Genomic DNA, 20,148 nt, shown 5'->3' with positions numbered 1-20,148 from the left:
ACAAATAACAGAATTAAGAAATCAAAATCACCTGCACATATATTGTGCCTTTCTTGTCCTTAGGACATCCAAAAGTACTTCATAACCAACAAACGACTATGCATTTGAAATTTGTCGGCAAATGTGGCATCAACACTAAAAACTTTGCTTTCAAAAACAAGTATCGTGCTCTACAAGTTTAATATCGATGCCAAGATAAAAGCACTTCATGTTGGCATTAAACATGGGATGTAATTGGGTGGCAAGACCTGAACTGACATTCACAACTCCTCAGATACTGAAGCAGTCTGTGTCGTATGCAGCAAGACCTGGACAACATTCAAGCTTGTGGCAAGTAACATTTGCACCAGACAATGATGTTGTCCAATAAGAGAGAATCCAACCAATTCCCCTTGACATTCAATGGCATTACCATCGCTGAATCCCTCATTATCAACATCTTGGGGTTACCATTGACCAGAAACTGACTGGATCAGCTACATAAATAGTGTGGCTACAAGAGCAGGTCAGAAGCTGGGAATTCTGTGGCAAGTAACCCACCTCCTGACTCCCCAAAGCCTGTCCAAGGCACAAGTCAGCAGTGTGATGCAATACTCTCCACTTGCCTGGATGAGTGTGGTTCCAACAACACTCAAGAAGCTTGACGCCATCCAGGACAAAGCAGCCCGTTTGATCGGCACCCCATCCACCAGCTTAAACATTCACTCCCTCCACCACTAACACACAATGGCAGCAGTGTGTACCATCTACAAGATGCACTGCAGCAACTCACCACACCTTCTTCGACAGCACCGTACAAACCTGTGACCTCTTCCACCTAGAAGAACAAGGGCAGCAGACGCGTGGGAACACCATCATCTGCAAGTTCCCCTCCAAGACCCACACCATTCTGACTTTGAAATATATCGCTGCTTCTTTACTGTCGCTGGATCAAGATCCTGGAACTCCCTCCCTAACAGCACTGTGGGTGTACCCACGCCAGATGGACTGCAGCGGTTCACAAAGGCAGCTCTCTACCACCTTCTCAAGGGCAATTAGGGATGGGCATCAAATGCTGGCCTTGGCAGCGACACCCACATCCCATGAAACTGTTACGATCGCAGCAAGAGCAACGCACTGTTAATTCAGTCCCATCACTCCACAGTTCGTAGCATATTAAGCTTTCACGCACAGTCGGAAAACAGCCAAATTAAACACTCTAGTAACCCCGGAATGAAACAGACCAAACCAGGTCTCTTTAGTCAAAAACAAATTAACTATTTAATAAAAAATTAAATCTTAAACACTATTAAGATAAGCCTATGTTTAAAGACCTTATAACTTCTTATTTTAATCTAACTCCCCCATTCACACACACATGCTCAGTTAACCGGTTTTAAAAGTGGAGTTTTTAAAATGAGCTGTCTCTTGAGAGTAATTAAATTAAATAGGTAAGTTTTTGTAGCTTACGTTCCTGATGGATAAGGTCTTCTAATGTGGATTTGATGAAAATAGTCCTTCAGAAGATAGGCATTCAACTCTTCGGCTGCAGCAAGCATTAAACAGTTCTTTGAACGATGAACACAGCAATACACTGATATTGTTTCTTGACAAAGAAGGCTTTTCTTATTTACTCAGGAGATTAACTTGGCTTTTAGCTCCTTGTAGAATTTTTTCTGAGAGGGAATACAACAACTCCTTTTCTTCAGTATGCCCCGCTGGAAAGTCTCTCAGAACTAACTGGTTTCAGCCAGTTTCTGCCAGTTCCACACACAGCCAAGTGGAAACATTACCATGTTACCTCTATCTCTCCTGCTGTTGTCCAGGGTGACAAAAAATGCAGCTGTGGCACACTGTGTCTCCAGAATGTTCTCTCCCTTAAAGGTGCACTGTTTTTAACAAAGTTTTAAAGGCACACACACTGTTTTTAATCCGAGGAGAAAAATAATTACAGGTCCGTGACAAAACGAATAATTAAAAAAGAACTGACATTGAGATGAACCAGAGTGAGAAATGTCATTCAGCCCAGTTCTGGTATCAGTGAAGAATGATGCTAGCTTTATATTGTAACAACCAAACTGTTTCGCATTATTAATACACTTGCAGTGAGAATGCTCCTTTTATTTCATAAAATAATTCTGTAGCTGCCTCGACTCCTGAGTTAAATATATTGACCTTTTCAAGTATATTTCGAGGGATTTGTTTTTTAAAAGAACGTATTTTAAACTAAAGGGCAAAAAGTAAATCATGTACGACATACTCTACTTTTGTCACAATGGTGTTATAATAATAGACTAAATACTGAGTAAATGTGCTTTCCTACTCCTTTTCTTTAATAATGTACATTCTTTCAAATCCCTAGGTCTCAGTGAGCACCCGCTGTTTCAAGCAAAAGCTGCTAGAGGAGTCTGGTAAATATCTATTCTATGCAGATCTATAAAGTGGAGGTGCTGTGAATATATAAGGTTGCTATGTTCATATCAACATTTGTTTTTTTGGAGTGACTGTTTTTTTGCTTTTAAGGGAAGTGATTGTATTTTGATGTAGTGAAGGAAGAGAAAACTTGCTTGACAAAGCATTCTGTAGAAAATTCCCTCTGTACATCATGGAATGTAGTTGACAACCAATCTGACTGTAATAAATTCATAGAGGCCATTTGGCCCATCGTATCTGTGCCAGCTCTCTGCAAGATCAACTCACCTCGTCCCACTCCCCTGCCTTTTCCATGTAGCCCTGCAAATTTTTTCTCTTCAGATAATTATCTAGTTCTCTTTTGAAGGTCTGTAGTTCCTTGGGAAAAACTAGTCACAGTTACTGAATTATAAAACATCCTTGATCACTCAATAATGAGAGTCAATATTTTCATAAAATGAATTTAATGCGTGTCCATTTACGTTTTACTTCCTATTTCCTTCTCATCTCATACTATTAAATAGAATTTACAGCATCAAAACAGCCCATTTGGCCAACAGCCTCTGCCAATATTTATGTTCCACACAAACTCTCTCCCACTCTATTTACTTTATCTCACCCTCACCATATCAATGCATCCTTCTATTCCTTTCTCCTTCATGTACTTCTCTAGTTTCCCTTTAAATGCAGCTATCTATTGGCCTCAATCATTTGATGTAGTTGCGAATTCCATAATTTGAGTGAAGATGTTCTTCTGAATTCCTTATTGGATTTATTAATGACTATTTTATATTTATGGCAACTAGTTTTGAACCCCACCCCCCCCCCCAAATGGAAAATTCTTTTTTGTGCCTATTCTATCAAACTGCTTCATAATTTTAAAGAACTCTATCAGGTTACCTCTTAGTCTTTTTCTAGAGAAGAGACTGGCAACCTGTTCAGACTTTCCTAATAGCTGTACTACTGCAGTGGGGTTTTGATGTTGGAAGTCCTATCTTTTTGTCTGTGAACGCAGTGATCAGTTGACAATAACAAACTTCCTCTAGTGCTGAATCCCTATCTGTCTAGTTTCTGCTGCCTCTAATTTTCCTTCAGGGCCGCTACACTAGCTAATTATAAATGGTTCCCTCCCCTCAGGAGGTTGATCTGGGTATCTTTGTAGTGTGCATGGAGGCTGATGCAATGTTTCCACATGCTGTTGTTTAGAAATAAGTTAGACATTAACTGATGAGCAAAATTTTATACCAGTCATTGGGCCATGGAGCAGGAGAATGTGGATTTGGTTTTCTGCTACTTTTTCTCGCCCGTGTGGTAGAGTTTTCAGTGATAGTTTAGAACATGCTGTAGCTGGTCAAAGTATGGAGTCCGCAGTTTGCTGGAGTTGCCCTTGCCCATTTAATTTCTGTGGGATCTTGCACTAGAATTTTCTGGGAATAGAACATAGAACAGTACAGCACAGTACAGGCCCTTCGGCCCATGATGTTGTGCCGAACCTTTAACCTACTCTAGTTTCAAACTATCTACATACCCTTCATACTACTATCAACCATGTACCTATCCAAGAGTCGCTTAAATGTCCCTAATGTATCTGCTTCTACTACCACCGCTGGCAGTGCATTCCACGCACCCACCACTCTCTGTGTAAAGAACCTACCTCTGACATCTCCCTGAAACCTTCCTCCAATCACCTTAAAATTATGCCCCCTGGTGATAGCCCTTTCCACCCTGGGAAAAAGTCTCTGGCTATCCACTCTATCTATGCCTCTCATCATCTTGTACCCCTCTATAAAGTCACCTCTCATCCTTCTTCGCTCCAATGAGAAAAGCCCTAGCTCCCTCAACCTTTCTTCGTAAGACATGCCCTCCAGTCCATGCAGCATCCTGGTAAATCTCCTCTGCTCCCTTTCTAAAGCTTCCACATCCTTCCTAAAATGAGGCGACCAGAACTGAACACAATATTCCAAGTGTGGTCTAACCAGGGCTTTATAGAGCTGCAGCATAACCTCGCGGCACTTAAACTCAATCCCCCTGTTAATGAAAGCCAACACACCATACGCTTTCTTAACAACCTTATCAACTTGGGTGGCAACTTTGAGCGATCTATGGACATGGACCCCAAGATCCCTCTGTTCCTCCACACTACCAAGAATCCTGTCTTTAAGCCTGTATTCTGCATTCAAATTCGACCTTCCAAAATGAATCACTTCACACTTTTCCAGATTGAACTCCATCTGCTACTTCTCAGCCCAGCTCTGCATCCTGTCAATGTCCCGTTGCAACCAACAACAGCCTTCCACACTATCCACAACTCCAGCAACCTTCGTGTCATCGGCAAACTTGCTAACCCAGCCTTCCACTTCCTCATCCAAGTCATTTATAAAAATCACAAAGAGCAGAGGTCCCAGAACAGATCCCTGCGGAACACCACTGGTCACCGAGCTCCAGGCTGAATACTTTCCTTCTACTACCACCCTCTGTCTTCTATGGGCCAGCCAATTCTGTATCCAGACAGCCAACTTTCCCTGTATCCCATGCCTCCTTACTTTCTGAATGAGCCTACCATGGGGAACCTTATCCAACGCCTTGCTAAAATCCATATACACCACATCCACTGCTCTTCCTTCATCAACGTGTTTTGTCACATGTTCAAAGAATTCAATAAGGCTTGTGAGGCATGACCTGCCCCTCACAAAGCCATGCTGACTGTCTCTAATCAAACTATGCTTTTCCAAATAATCATAAATCCTGTCTCTCAGAATCCTCTCCAATAATTTGCCCACTACCGACGTAAGACTGACTGGTCTGTAATTCCCAGGGTTATCCCTATTCCCTTTCTTGAACAAGGGAATAACATTTGCCACCCTCCAATCATCTGGTACTACTCCAGTGGACAGTGAGGACGCAAAGATCATCGCCAAAGGCGCGGCAATCTGTTCCCTCGCTTCCCGTAATATCCTTGGGTATATCCTGTCTGGCCCCGGGGACTTATCGGTCCTCATGTCTTTCAAAATTTCCAGCACATCCTCCCTCTTAACATCAATCTGTTCGAGCATATCAGCCTGTTTCACGCTATCCTCACAAACGACCAGGTCCCTCTCACTAGTGAATACCGAAGCAAAGTATTCATTTAGGACCTCCCCTACCTCCTCCGACTCCAGGCACAAGTTCCCTCCACTATCCCTGATCGGCCCTACCCTCACTCTGGCCATCCTCTTGTTCCTCACATAAGTGTAGAATGCCTTGGGATTTTCCTTAATCCTACCCGCCAAGACATTTTCATGTCCCCTTCTAGCTCTCCTAAGTCCATTCTTCAGTGCCTTCCTGGCTACCTTGTAACCCTCTCGAGCCCTGTCTGATCCTTGCTTCCTCAACTTTAAGTAAGCTTCCTTCTTCCTCTTGACTAGCTGTTCCACATCTCTTGTCATCCAAGGTTTCTTCACCCTACCATCCCTTCCTTGCCTCATCGGGACAAACCTATCCAGCAGTCGCAGCAAGTGCTCCCTAAACAACCTCCACATTTCTGTCGTGCATTTCCCTGAGAACATCTGTTCCCAATTTATGCTCCCCAGTTCCTGCCTAATAGCATTGTAATTTCCCCTCCCCCAATTAAATATTTTCCCATCCCGTCTGCTCCTGTCCCTCTCCATGACTAAAGTAAAGGTCAGGGAGTTGTGATCATTATCACTGAAATGCTCTCCCACCGAGAGATCTGCCACCTGGCCTGGTTCGTTGCCAAGCACCAAATCCAACATAGTCTCCCCTCTAGTCGGCCTATCTATATTGAGTCAGGAAACCTTCCTGGACACACCTGACAAAAACTGCTCCATCCAAACTATTTGCACTAAGGAGGTTCCAATCAATATTGGGGAAGTTGAAGTCACCCATGACAACAACCCTGTTACTTCTGCACCTTTCCAAAATCTGCCTCCCAATCTGTTCCTCCATGTCCCTGTTGCAATTGGGGGGTCTATAGAAAACTCCCAATAAAGTGACTGCTCCTTTTCTGTTTCTGACTTCCACCCATAATGACTCAGTAGACAAACCCTCCTCGACGACCTCCCTTTCTGCAGCTGTGATACTATCCCTGATTAGCAATGCCACTCCCCCACCTCTTTTACCTCCCTCCCTATTCCTTTTGAAACATCTAAACCCCGGAACATCAAACATCCATTGCTGCCCCAGTGATATCCAAGTCTCCGTAATGGCCACAACATCGTAGCTCCAAGTACTGATCCATGCTCTTAAGTTCATCACCCTTATTCCTGACACTTCTTGCATTAAAATAGACACACTTCAACCCATCATACTGGCTGCAACTTTGCCCTGTCAACTGTCTAACCTTGCTCACAGACTCTCTGCACTCTGTACCTGCCTGTTCAACAGCTACCCTATCCACTGATCCGTAGCTCCGGTTCCCATCCCCCTGCCAAACTAGTTTAAACCCTCCCGAAGAGCGCTAGCAAACCTCCCGCCCAGGATATAGGTGCCCCTCCAGTTCAGATGCAACCCGTCCTTCTTGTACAGGTCCCACCTTCCCCAGAAGGTATCCCAATGATCCACATATCTGAAGCCCTCCCTCCTACACCAGCTCTGTAGCCACGTGTTCAGCTGCACTCGCTCTCTGTTTCTAGCCTCTAGGGAGATGGAAATGGTGCGGCACCCTTTACATGGCAACTGGGATTGTGTGAAAGGGGCAAACAACTATCTCCTTAACCAATCAGATTGAAGGATTGTGAAATGAACAGTGCAGAGTCTGAACCAGGAAATGCAAGTTAGAATAGTGAATTCAATGTCAAATAAGGTATAGAAAGAGAAATAAAGATTGGATTAGTTTTATTATTTATTGAAAAATTGTGGGGATTTCATGCTCAATTTCCTGATGTTCACTCCTGGTGGGAGAATCTCTGCATCGGGATCATGTGTTTGTAAAATTGCCCCTTTGTGTGTCACTTTTATTTGTTCATGTGATATGAGCATTGCTGGCAGGCCAGCATTTGCTGCCCATCCCTAATTGCCCTTGAGAAGGTGGTAGTGAGCCACCTTCTTAAATCAGTGAAGTCCATGTGGTGCAAATACACTCATAGTGCTGTTAGAGAGGGAGTTCCAGGATTTTGACCTTGTGACAGTGAAGGAATGGCGGTACAGTTGCAAGTCAGGATGGTGTGTGCTTGGAGGGGAGCTTGCAGTGGGTGGTGTTCTCCTGCATCTGCTGCCCTCGTCCTTCTGGGTGGAAGAGGTCGCAGATTTGGCAGGTTCTGTTGAAGGAGGCTTGGCTTATATTTTAGCAATTTCTGGGCAACTCAGAAGTGAACTGCTCAGATTAAAAACTGCGTAGGTGGCACTTCACCTTCACGACACCAGTTTCAGGCTGAGTATTACAATAATTTTTGCTGGTAATTAAGTGCTCCAAATTACAGGAATCGTACAGTTCTATAATTGTGTCTTGTACTGAGTTGCATATTCTCTTTCAGTAAGGTTATGTGCTTCCATCCTCATTCCGACATCACCCTGCCCTTGATGTCCATTCCAGAAATCAGAGCTGTGATTGACAAATGGGCGGAGCTCATGATCGAACTAGGATCAACATATCAATGGGTGCAGGTAACCAGAGGCGGAAAGCCATAAATTTTACAGTTTGAGTAGATGTGCCAAATTCCTTCTGTATTCCTAGCATGCAAAGCTATGTGTATCCATTTTAACTGCTTTCCCAATCCCTGTTTCATGTGCTATTTCCTCGCCGCGGCAAAATACTTGTTCAACCAGGTTCTGGAAATCCCTTCCTAAGCCTGACTATCTCTCCTCCTTTAAGAAACTCCTTACAACCTACATGTTTGACTAGGGCTTTGGTCACCTGTCCTTATGTAGTTTGGTGTCAAATTTTGTTTGCCATTGCCCTGTTAAGGCGGCTGTGACATTTATTATGTTAAATGCACTATGTGGTGGTGGCAGTGGCAGTGGCAACGGCGACTTCAGTAGGATTGAGATGTTGTCAAATCTGACAGTGCAAAGAAAATGGCAAATGGAAGCAAGTTTTTTTTTTCAGTTAGAAAGAACAGACTACCTGGAAGGGTGGTGAAACAAAAAAACTAATACGTTTTTAAAGGGACCAGACCTGTTTGATTCAGCAAATGGGAATCAGGGTTATGAAATTTGGAAATACGTCCAGGAAGTTTTGTGTGAAGTTGTATGGATAGGTAAAATTTTGTTAAGATTTTGGAGCATGACCAATTTACATAACGGCTTACAGTATATTAGCAGACAAATGATAATCTGCAAAAAATCATATATATATTATATAAAAGCAAGTATTCAGCAAAATTGCAATATCATAGAATGGTTACAGCACAAAAGGAGGCCATTTGGCCCATCACGTCTTAGCCAGCTCTCTGCAGAGCAACTCAGCTGATCCCACTCCCCTGCTCTTTGTCTGTAGCCCTGCAAATTTTTTTCTCTTCAGATAATTATGCAATACCCTTTTGAAAGGCGCAATTGAATATGCCTCCTCCACACACTCAGGCAGTGTATTCCAGATCCTAACCATTTACTGCGTAATAAAAGATTTTCCACATGTCGTGGTTAGGATCTGGAATGCACTGCCTGAGAGTGAGTTGGAGGCAGATTCAATCGAGGCATTCAAGAGGGAATTGTATTGATATACGAAAAGGAAGAATGTGCAGGGCTACAAGGAGAAGGCAGGGCAGTGACACTAGGTAAATTGTTCTTTCGGAGAGCCAGCACAGACACAATGGGCCGAATGGCCTCCTTGTGTGCTGTAACAGTTCTGTGATTCTATATTGCCTTTGGTTCTTTTGTCATTCTTCTTAAATCAGTGTCCTCTGGTCCTCAACCCTTCCACCAATAGGAACAGTTTCTCCCTATCCCACGTCCGGACCCCTCTTGATTTTGAACACCTTATCAAATCTCCTCTCAGCCTTCTACTCTTTAAGGAGAATAACTCCAGCTTCTCCAATTTATCCTTGTAACTGAAGTCCCTCATCCCTGGAACCATTCTTGTAAATCTTTTCTGCACCCTTTTGAATGCCTTCACATCCTTTGTAAAGTATGTATCCGGAATTGAACACAATACTCCAGTTGAGGCTGAACCAGTGTTTTATAAAATTTCATCATAACTTCCTTGCTTTTGTACTCTCTGCCTCTATTGATAAAGTCCATAATCCCATATGCGTTATTAACTGCTTTTTGAACCTGCCCTGCCACCTTCAATGATTTGTGCACGTATACTCCTAGGTCCCTCTGTTCCTGTACCCCCGTTAGCATTGTATCCCTTTTTTAATTGCATCTCATTGTTCTTCCTCCTAGAATGAATCACTTCACAGTAGTCTACATTAAATTTCATCTGCCACATCAGCCATTCTACCAGCCAGGCTATGTCCTCTTGAAGTCTATCTCAATCCTGCTCACAGTTGGCAATACTTTCAAGTTTTGTGTTATCCACAAATTTTGAAATTGTGCCCTGCAAAACCATGTCTAGATCATTAATATTAACCAAGAAAAGCAGTGGTCCTAATTCTAATATCTGGGGAATCCCACGAGATACCTTCCTCCAGTCTGAAAAGCAACTATTCACCACTACTCTGTTTCCTGTCATTCAGCCAATCTTGTATCCATGCTGCTGCTGTCCCTTTTATTCTGTTGGCTTTAATTTTGCTGACAAGCCTGTTATGTGGGACTTTATCAAACGACTTTTGGAAGTCCATGCAACCACATCAATCGCATTGCCCTAATCAACACTCTCTGTTAACCTAATCAAAAAGCTCAGTCAAGTTAACAAATCCATGCTGACTTTCATTAATTAATCCAGATTTGTCCAAGTGACTGTTACTGCTGTCCCAGATTATCATTTCTAAAAGCTTTCCCACCACAGAATTTAAACTGACTGGCCTGTAGTTGCTGTGCTTATCCTTACAGCCTTTTTTGAACAAGGATGTAACATTTGCAATTTTCCAGTCCTCTGCACAACCCCTATATCTAAGGAGGATTAGAAGATTATGATCAGTGCTTCTGCAATTCCCACCCTTACTTCCCTCAGTATTCTCAGATGCATCCCATCTGGTCCTGGTGACTTATCTGAAGTACAGTCAGCCTTTTACTACTTCCCATTCATCAATTTTTATCCCATTTCAATCAGATCTAAAGGGGAGACGGCGGCGTAGTGGTAATGTCACTGAACTGGTAATCTAGAGGTCCAGGCTAATGTCCTGGGGACATGGGCTCAAATCTGGTGGAATTTAAATTCAATTAATCAAAAATCTGGAATTGAAAGCTAGTCTCAGTAATGGTGCCTTGAATCATTGTCATAAAAACCCATCTGGTTCACTAGTGTCCTTTAAGAAAGGAAATCTGCCATCCTTACTTGGTCTGGCCTACATGTGACTCCAGACCCACAGCAATGTGGTTGACTCTTAACTACTCTCTGAAAGCATGCCACTCAGTTGTCAAGGAGAATTAGGGATGGACAACTGATGCTGGCCTTGCCAGTGATGCCGATATCAGATGAAAGAATAAATTAAATTAGATCATTCCATTGTTTTTCATAAGTGTTCATAAATCAGCAAGTATCACAATAGCAACTAATCAAATTTTGTTATGATGTTCTCAACTATCATTTCGCTTCTTCAGTCAAGTTAGTGTAAATAGCTGAAAATAACACAGACACAAAATATTGCAAAATACTGAAAGAAAAATGTGGCAATTTCATGCTGAAAATGTTTTCAATTTCTTTTCCTCCCCATAGGCCTGCACTTCTGGAGCATGGGGCTTGGCTTGCAAATTTAGCTTGGATGTTAGAGCTTTACATCTTGTTTGTTAGCGTGGGAGCTCAAGAGCTGTAATTCTCATAAATACAATACCAAGAGTGCACTACAATAACTTGCATCCTATTATGTATTGTGTACATCTTACAACAGTGGCTATGGCTGGAATTTTACACCCACCTGCAGGAGCGGGTCGGAGATAGGAGGGGTCGTAAAATTGAGTTGGGGGGGAATGCCATTCTCGACGACCTCCTGTCCCGCTCCAATTTTACGAGTGGCGGCAGCAGCGAGAAATGGCCTGCCCACCCCAGGCCAATTAAGGCCCTTAAGTGGTCAATTAACTACCATTTAAGGGCTGCCTTCTACCGCTGCTGGAATTTTACTGGCGGGCAGCTCAGGCCCCCCAGGAGGCCGCCCATTAAAACCTGGTGGCCTCTTTGTGGGCTGGGGGGAGGCCTCTTGATTGGGCACCCTGTCCCCTATGGCCCAATCACCCCCCACTGAAATACATTCCACACCCGCCTACTTGCCTCGCCGGGGCCTGGCCAGTTGTCCCCAGTGAGGCCCAACAAACTTACCTTTTTTGTGAGGCTAGCGTCCCTCTTGCTCCACTCCCTGCGTGCAGTCCCAGTAGTGGCCATTGCTCCCGGCAGCACTGCTGGGACTGAGAGCTGCTGAACACAAGGACACAAGAAATAGGAGCAGAAGTAGACCATATGGCTCATCGAGCCTGCTTCGCCATTCAATACGATCATGGTTGATCTTGGCCTTCAATTCCACTTTCCTGCCTGTTCCCCATATCTCTTGATTCGCTGCGAGACCAAAAATCTATCTATCCAAGCCTTAAATGTATTCAGTGATGGAGCATCCAAAGCCCTCTGTGGTAGAGAATTCCAAAAATTCACACCGCTTTGAGTGCAGTAATTTCTCCTCATCTCAGTCCTGAATGATGACCCCTTATGCTGAGACTGTGTGCCCATGTTCTAGATTCCCTGACTAGTGGGAACAATCTCTCAACTTCTACCCTATCAAGCCCTTTCAGAATCCTGTATGTCTCAATTAGATCGCCTCTCATTCTTCTAAACTCCAGAGAATATAGGCCCAATTTACTCAGCCTCTCATCATTGGACAACTCCTTCATCCCATGGACCAATTTTAATAAATCTTTGCTGCATTGCCTCCAGTGCAAGTATATCCTTTCTTAAATGTGGAGACCAAAACTGCACACAGTATTCCAGGTGCAGTCTCACCAAAGCCCTGCACAATTTTAGTACGACTTCTTTATTCCTGTACTCCAATCCCCTTGCAGTAAAGGACAACATGCCATTTGCCTTCCTAATTGCCTGCTGCACCAGCATGTTAACTTTGTACATTCCTTGTACGAGTACCCCCAAGTCTTTCTGAACACCAACACTTAACAGCTTCACATCTTTTAAAAAATATTCTGCTTTTCTATTTTTACGACCAAAATGAACAACTTCACACTTCCCTATATTATACTCTTGCCATCTTGTTGCCCTCTCACTTAACCTGTCTATATCTTTTTGCAGCCTCTCTACATCCTCCCACAGCTTACCTTTCCATGGAGCTTTGTATCATCAGAAAACTTAGATAAATTACTCTCTGTCTCTTCATCCAAGTCATTAATATAGAGTGTAAGTAGTTGAGGCCCCAGCACTGACCCTTGCAGCACCCCACTATTCACTGCCTGCCAACTTGAAAATGCCCTATTTATGCCCACTGTCTGCTTCCTGTCTGTTAACCAATCCTCTATCCATGCTAATATATTACTTTCAACACCATGAGCCCTTATCTTGCCTATTAATCTTTTATTGGCACCTTATTGAAAGCCTTTGAAAATCCAGATATACTACATCTACTGGTTTCCCTTTATCTACCCTACTACTTACATCCTCAAAAAACTCGAATAAATTTGTCTAACAGGATCACCCTTTAGTACAACCATGCTGACTTGTTCTAATCATACAATGATTTTCCTAGTGCAGAGTTAAGACTTCTTTATTAATAGCTTCCAGCATCTTCCCAACGACTGATGTTAGGCTAACTGGCCTGCAGTTCCCTGTTTTCTCTCTACCTCCTTTCTTGAAAAGCGGCTTAACATTTGCCAACTTCCAATCTGACAGGACCATTTCTGAATCTAAGGAATTCTGGAAAATCATAGCCAGCGCATCCACTATCTCTGTAGCTATCTTTTTTAAACCCTAAGATGTAGGCCATCTGGTCCTGGGGACTTGTCAGATTTTAGTCCTTCAAGTTTCTGCAATACTTTTTCTCGGCTGATAGCAATATCCTTAATTTCATCACTGTTTTTAGCCCCTAGGTTACTGCCTAGTTCTGGTATGGAACTTGTGTCGTCTACTGTGAAGACAGAGACAAAATATTTGTTCAATGCCTCTGTCATTTCCTCATTCCCCATGATGAATTCTCCTGTCTCTGCCTTGAAGGGACCAACATCTACTTTAGCTACTCTCTTCCTTTTTATGTAATTATAAAAGCTCTTACAATCTGTTTTTATGTTGCTGGCTAGTTTACTCATTCTATTTTTTCCCTTTTTATCAACTGTTTGGTGGCCCTTTGCTGGTTTCTAAAACACTCCCAATCCTCAGACTTGCTACTTTTTTTTTGCAACATTATGAGCCTCTTCTTTTAGTCTGATACTCTCCTTAATTTCCTGAGTGAGCCACAGATGGGTCTTTCCTGATAAGTTTTTGTTTTTGAACGGAATGTACTTTTGTTGAACCCTTTAAATTGTTTCTTTAAATGTTTCCCACTGTTCATTTACCGCCATACCTTCCAGTCTATGTACCCAGTTAACCTTAGCCAGTTCTCCTCTCATACCTTCGTAATTGGCTTTGTTTAGTTTAAGATTCTTGTTTGTGATTGAAATGTGTCACTTTCAAACTTAACATGAAATTCAATGGTATTATGATCACTATTTCCCAGTGGATCTTTTACTAAGACATTGCTTGTTAACACTGCTTCTTTACACAATATCCCTTGTTGGTTCTACCATGTATTGCTCCAAGAAACTGTCACAAAAGCATTCTACAAATTCATCTTCTAGACCACTGTTGCCAATTTGTTTGTCACAGTCCATATGCAGATTAAAGTCCCCCTCAATTAATACATTACCTTTTTTACATGCTCCAATAATTTCCAGTTTAATGTTCTGTCCAGTAATATTGGCCAGCAGCTCTTGAAGGCGGGACTTCCTGTCTCGGTGGTGGGGGGAGAAGTTCTGCCTGAAGCCAATTAAGGGCCTGGGTCACGTAAATTCGTAGTGTGGCTCCCAGGCCCGGTGGCGGCAGGCTCATCCCCGAGCTTTGGCCAGTGTGCGGGACCTCCCACTCAACGTAAAATTCCAGCCTATACTTCAAAAGTATTTCATTGGTTGTAAAGCGCTTTGGGACATCCTGATGATGTCTACATTATTGAAATAAGATACTACATTAATGAAATCTATTTTTCCTTTATGACCAGGCACACAATTTATCAACAGTCATGAAGCATGAGTGGCAGAGAAAAATAAAATGATTTTCAAAGTTTTTATGTAGTTTAGATATTAACTAAAAAATCTGGGCTAGTGTTATTTAGAATTCTTTTTGTGTTACTGCGAGAAACTGATGTTTACACTGACTGCAGGGCAAGGGCTGTGAAGTTTTTTTTTGGATGCTGACCTTTAGATATTGAGGCTGGAATCAGTCAGTCATTAAGGCCTAGATAATGGTAATAATCACAACTTCAGTGAATGCTTTTTGAGGACTTAAGATTGGAGTGGAGGAGATCCTTCCCGGGCAGTGCTATGTCATTAACAGCTTCAGTAAGAACTAGAAGTTCACAATGGGAAAGATTTATAGAAGAACAAATATCCTCTTATTATTTAAATAAGTAAGGAAGAAGGAAAAAAATAAATGCAAGTCCTGCATCATGACCAGATCCACTGTTGAAAGTTAAATAAATACTTCAGCTGCAGCTCAGTTGGTAGCACTCTCATCTCTGAGTCACAAGGTCAGGGTTCAAGCTCCACTCCAGGACTTGAGCACAAAAATCAATGTTGACACTGAGGCCCCATCTGCTTGCTTGGTTGGATGGGAAAGATCCCATGGCACTATTTCAAAGAAGAGCAGGGGAGTTATCCCTGGTGTCCTGCCAATATTTATCCCTCAATCAACATCACAAAAAACAGATCATTATCACATTGCTGTTTGTGGGAGTTTGATGTGTGCAAATTGGTTGCTGCGTTTTCTGCATTACAACCATGACTACACTTCAAAAGTACTTCATTGGCTGTAAAGCACTTCGAGACCTCTGGTGGTCGTGAATGGTGCTATATAAATGCAAGTCTTTCTTTTTATTCTTGGGATGTGAGCGTCGCTGGCAAGGCCAGCATTTGTTAACCATCCTTAATTGTCCTTGAGCAGGTGGTGGTGAACTTCCTTCTTGAACCTCTGCAGTCCATGTGGTGTAAGTACATCCACAGAGCTGTTTGGAAGGGAGTTCCAACATTTTGACTCAGTGACAGTGAAAGAACAGCAATATAGTTCCAAGTCAGGATGGTGTGTGGCTTGGAGGGGAACTTGCAGGTGATGGTGATACAGTGTGTCAGCTGCCCATGTTCTTCCATGTGGTAGAGGTCGCTGGCTTGGAAGGTGCTGTCAAAGGAGGCATGGTGGGTTGCTGCAATGTATCTTGTGGATGCTACAGACTGTTGCCACTGTGTGCTGGTAGGGGAGGGATTTAAGGTGGTAGATGGGGTGAATGTAGTAGATGGGGTGTCAGTCAAGTAGGCTGCATTGTCTTGAATGGTGTCGAGCTTCTTGAGTGTTGTTGGAGTTGCACTCATCCAGGCAAGTGGAGAGTACTCCATCACACTCCTGACTTGTGCCTTGCAGATGGTGGGCAGGCTTTGGGGAGTCAGGAGGTGAGTTATTCACTGCAGAATAACTGCAGAATACTTTCCCTTGTAGTCACAGTATTTATGTGACTGGTCCAGTTAAGTTTCTGGTCATTGGTAACCCCCAGGATGATAATGGGGGATTCCATGATGGTAATGTCGTTTGAATGTCAAGCAGAGATGGTTAAATTCTCTCTTGTTGGAGATGGCCATTGCCTGGCAGTTGTGTGGCATGAATTTTACTTAGCAGCCCATGCCTGAATATTGTCCAGGTGTTGCTGCGTGTGGACATGGACTGCTTCAGTTTTGGTGGAGTTGTAAATAGTACTGAACACTGTGCAATCATCAGCGAACATCCCCACTTCTGGGGCTGACTTTTAACAGCCCCTCGACACTGTGAGGGGGGGGACCCGCCTCAACCCCCGATGTCGAGAAGGGTCCGCTGCATATTACCGGCGGCAGGGAGCCTTCGATGCACCCTTCATCTAAATATTTAAACGAACAAAAATTAGATGCAAATGAACTTACCTGCTGGCGGCGGCTGTCCCACACTGATTTTACGGCCGTCGAACGCTACTCACCTTCGGAACTCCATATGGAGCGGCAAAACTGAGTGCAATTGGGTGAGGGAATGATGGAAAGGGGTTGAAGGTTAAAGGAAAGTAAGTTCGGGGGGGAAAGGTTGTGATGGAAAATTTAATGTTTTTGGGGGGGTAGGACCGATAATACACGGATTCTTCATTGAGGGGATTGGAAGTGTGCATAACATTTTATTGCAATTTATTTACAAACCTGCCAATTAAAAAATTTAAATGTAAGTGAAAGGCTTGAAGCCCTTTAAAAATGGCACTGGCTCCTGCATGGTAGCGCCGGACGCCATTGCCGGGGACACGGCAGCTGCCCCCTGTACGTCATCACTGGTGGCCGTTGCGTCCCCTCTGTTTAAATGAGCCCCCGTGCGTAATATCGCGGGGGCTCAGTGGTGGCACTTCAGTGTCGGAAGGCCGGCGCGCTGATAAAATTCAGCCCCTGATCTTGCGTTGGAGGGAAGGTCGTTGATGAAGCCACTGAAGATGGTTCTGCCTTGGATACTACCCTGAGGAACTCTTGCAGTAATGTCCCAGGCTGACCTAGCACACCTTTGTGCTAGGTGTAACTCCAACCAGTGGAGCATTACCCCCGATTCCCATTGACTTCAATTTTGCTGGGGCTCCTTGATGCCATACTCGGTCAAATGTTGCCTTGATGTCCAGGGCAGTCGCTTTCCCTTCTCTTATAGAGTTCAGCTCTTTTGTCCATGTTTGTAATGAGGTCTGGAGCTGAGTAGCCTTGGTGGCACCCAAACTGAGCATCAGTGAGCAGGTTATTGCTGAGTAAATGCCACATGATAGCACTGTTGGTGACAACTTCCATTACTTTTTGCTGATGAGAAACTAGACTGATGGGGCAGTAATTTGTTAGATAAGCTTTGCCTTCTTCTGGTGAACAGGACATAGCTGAGCAATTTTTCCCCTCATTGGGTAGATTCCAGTGTTGTAGCTATACTGGAACACCTTTGTTGAGGGCGCAGCTAATTCTGGAGCATGTCTTCAGTAGTACAGCTAGGATTGCTGCATCCAGTGCCTTCTATTATTTCTTTATCATGCAGAGTGAATTGAATTGTCTGAAGACTGGTATCTGCGTTGCTGGGGATCTCAAGAGGAGGCCGCGATGGATCATCCACTTGGCACTTCTGGCTGAAGATGTCTGCAAATGCTTCAGCTTTGTCTTTTGCACTGAAGTGCTGGGATTCCCCCATCATTGAGGATGGGGAGACTCCTGCTCTTGTTAGTTGTTTAATTGTCCACCACCATTCACAACTGGATATGGCAGGACTGCAGAGCTTTGATCTGATGGTTGGTTGTGGGATCACTTAGCTCTATCTATTGCAAGCTGCTTCCGCTGTTCAGCATGCATGTAGGCCTGTGTTGTAGCTTCACCAGGTTGGTACCTCATTTTTAGATATGCCTGGTGCTGCTCCTGGCATGCTCTCCTACATTCCTCATTGAACCAGGGTTGGTCCTCCGGCTTGATGGTAATGGTAGAGTGAGGGATATGCTGGGCACTGAGGGTACAGATTGTGGTTGAATACAGTTCTGCTGCTGCTGATGGCCCACAGCATCTCATGGATGCCCAGTTTTGAGCTGCTAGATCTATTGAGTCTGTCCTATTTAGCACAGTAGTAGTGCTACAAAACATGATGGTGGGTATCCTCAATGTGAAGCTGGGACTTCATCTCCACAAGGACTGCATGGTGGTCACTCCTACCAATACTGTCATGGACAAGCATATCTTCGGCAGATAGATTGGTGAGGGCAAGGCCAAGTAGATTTTTACTTCTTCTTTGGTCGTCTCACCATCTGCCCCAGTCTGGCTGACATGTCCTTCAGGACTCAGTCAGTAATGGCGCTACAGAGCCACTCTTAATGATGGACATTGATGTGGATGGGCATTGAACATCCCCACCAGGGCCACTCCCCCTTGACTAAATACCACTGTGCCACCACCTTTGGTGGACCTGTCCTGCTGGTGGGACAGGACCTAGGGATGGTGATGGAGGAGTCTGGGACATTGGCTGTAAGGTATGATTTGGTGAGTATGAATTTGCCAAGTTGTTGCTTGACTAGTCTGTGGGACGGCTCTCCCAATTTTCACAGAGGTCCCCAGACATTGGTGAGGAGGACTTTGCAGGGACGACTGGCCAGGTGTGGTTTAGTTTCCGGTGTTTAGGTTGATGCCAGGTGTAGCGTTTTCTTAAGGGAAAATCATGTTTAACTAATTTGCTGGAGTTTTTTGAGGAGGAACAGAGAGGGTTGATGAAGGCAATGCTGTTGATGTGGTGTACATGGACTTTTAAAAGGCATTTGATACAGTGCCACACAACAGACTTGTGAGCAAATTTGTAGCTCATGGAATAAAAGGGACAGTAGCAGCATGGATACAAAATTGGCTGAGTGACATGAAACAAAGATTAGTGGTTAATGAATGTTTTTCGGGCTGGGGAAGGTTTGTAGTGGAGTTCTCCAGGGATCAGTGTTGGGACCGTTGCTTTTCCTAGACCTAGACCTTGGTGTAGAGGGCACAATTTCACAGTTTGCGGATGGTACGAAACTTGGAAGGATTGTGAACTGTGAGGAGGATTGTGTAGAACTTCAGAAGGACATAGACAAGTTGGTGGAATGGCAGACAGGTGGCAGATGAAGTTCAGTGCAGAGAAATGTGAAGTGATTCATTTTGTTAGGAAGAACATGGAGAGACAATGTTGAATAAAGAGTACAATTCTGAAGGGGGTGCAGTCGTAGAGGGACCTGGGTATATATGTGCATAAGTCGTTGAAGATGGCAGGATAGGTTGAGAGAGCAGTCAATAAAGCATATGGTGTCCTGGGCTTTATTAATGGGGCATAGATTACAAGAGCAAGGAAGTTATGTTTAACTTGTATAAGACATTAGTTTGCCCTCAGCTGGAATATTGCGTCCAGTTCTGGGCGCCGCACTTTAGGAAAGATGTGAGGGCATTGAGAGAGTACAGAAAAGATTCATCAGAATGGTTCCAGGGATGAGGAATTTCAGTTATGAAGATAGATTGGAGAAGTTAGGATTGTTTTCCTTGGAGAAGAGAAGGCTGAGAGGTGATTTGATAGAGGTATTCAAAATCATGAGGGGTCTGGACAGAGTAGATGGACAGAAACTGTTCCCACTCGTGAAAGGATCGAGAACGAGAGGGTCCAGATTTAAAGTATTTGGTAAGAGGAGCAAAAGTGACATGAGGGAAAACTTTTTCATGCAGCGAGTGGTTAAGATCTGGAATGTGCTGCCTGACAATGTGGTGGAGGCAGGTTCAATTGAAGCACTCAGAAGGGAATTAGACAGTGATATGAAAAGGAAGAATGTGCAGGGTTATGGGGAGAAGGCAGGGGAATGGAACTGAGGGAATTCCTTTTTCGGAGAGGCAGTGCAGACACGATGGGCCAAATGGCCTCCTTCTGCACTGTAATGATTCTGTTGTTACAACTGATTGGCTTATATG

General features: G+C 43.7%; 1 protein-coding gene across 3 annotated transcripts in view; it reads left to right on the top strand.

Annotated features, from left to right (window-relative positions):
• The window catches only part of galt (galactose-1-phosphate uridylyltransferase), a 93,643-nt gene that overhangs the window by 22,525 nt on the left and 50,970 nt on the right, over positions 1-20,148 (top strand). For all 3 annotated transcript variants that reach the window (XM_068031373.1, XM_068031366.1, XM_068031355.1), the window contains 2 exons: positions 2,342-2,390; positions 7,863-7,992. In XM_068031373.1, the coding sequence (XP_067887474.1) occupies positions 2,342-2,390; positions 7,863-7,992 (179 nt within the window). The remainder of the gene's footprint in view (positions 1-2,341; positions 2,391-7,862; positions 7,993-20,148) is intronic.

The sequence above is a fragment of the Heterodontus francisci genome, chromosome 1, assembly GCF_036365525.1.
Source record: "Heterodontus francisci isolate sHetFra1 chromosome 1, sHetFra1.hap1, whole genome shotgun sequence".
Classification (NCBI taxonomy): domain Eukaryota; kingdom Metazoa; phylum Chordata; class Chondrichthyes; order Heterodontiformes; family Heterodontidae; genus Heterodontus; species Heterodontus francisci.
This window is presented reverse-complemented; position numbering and strand designations above follow the sequence as displayed.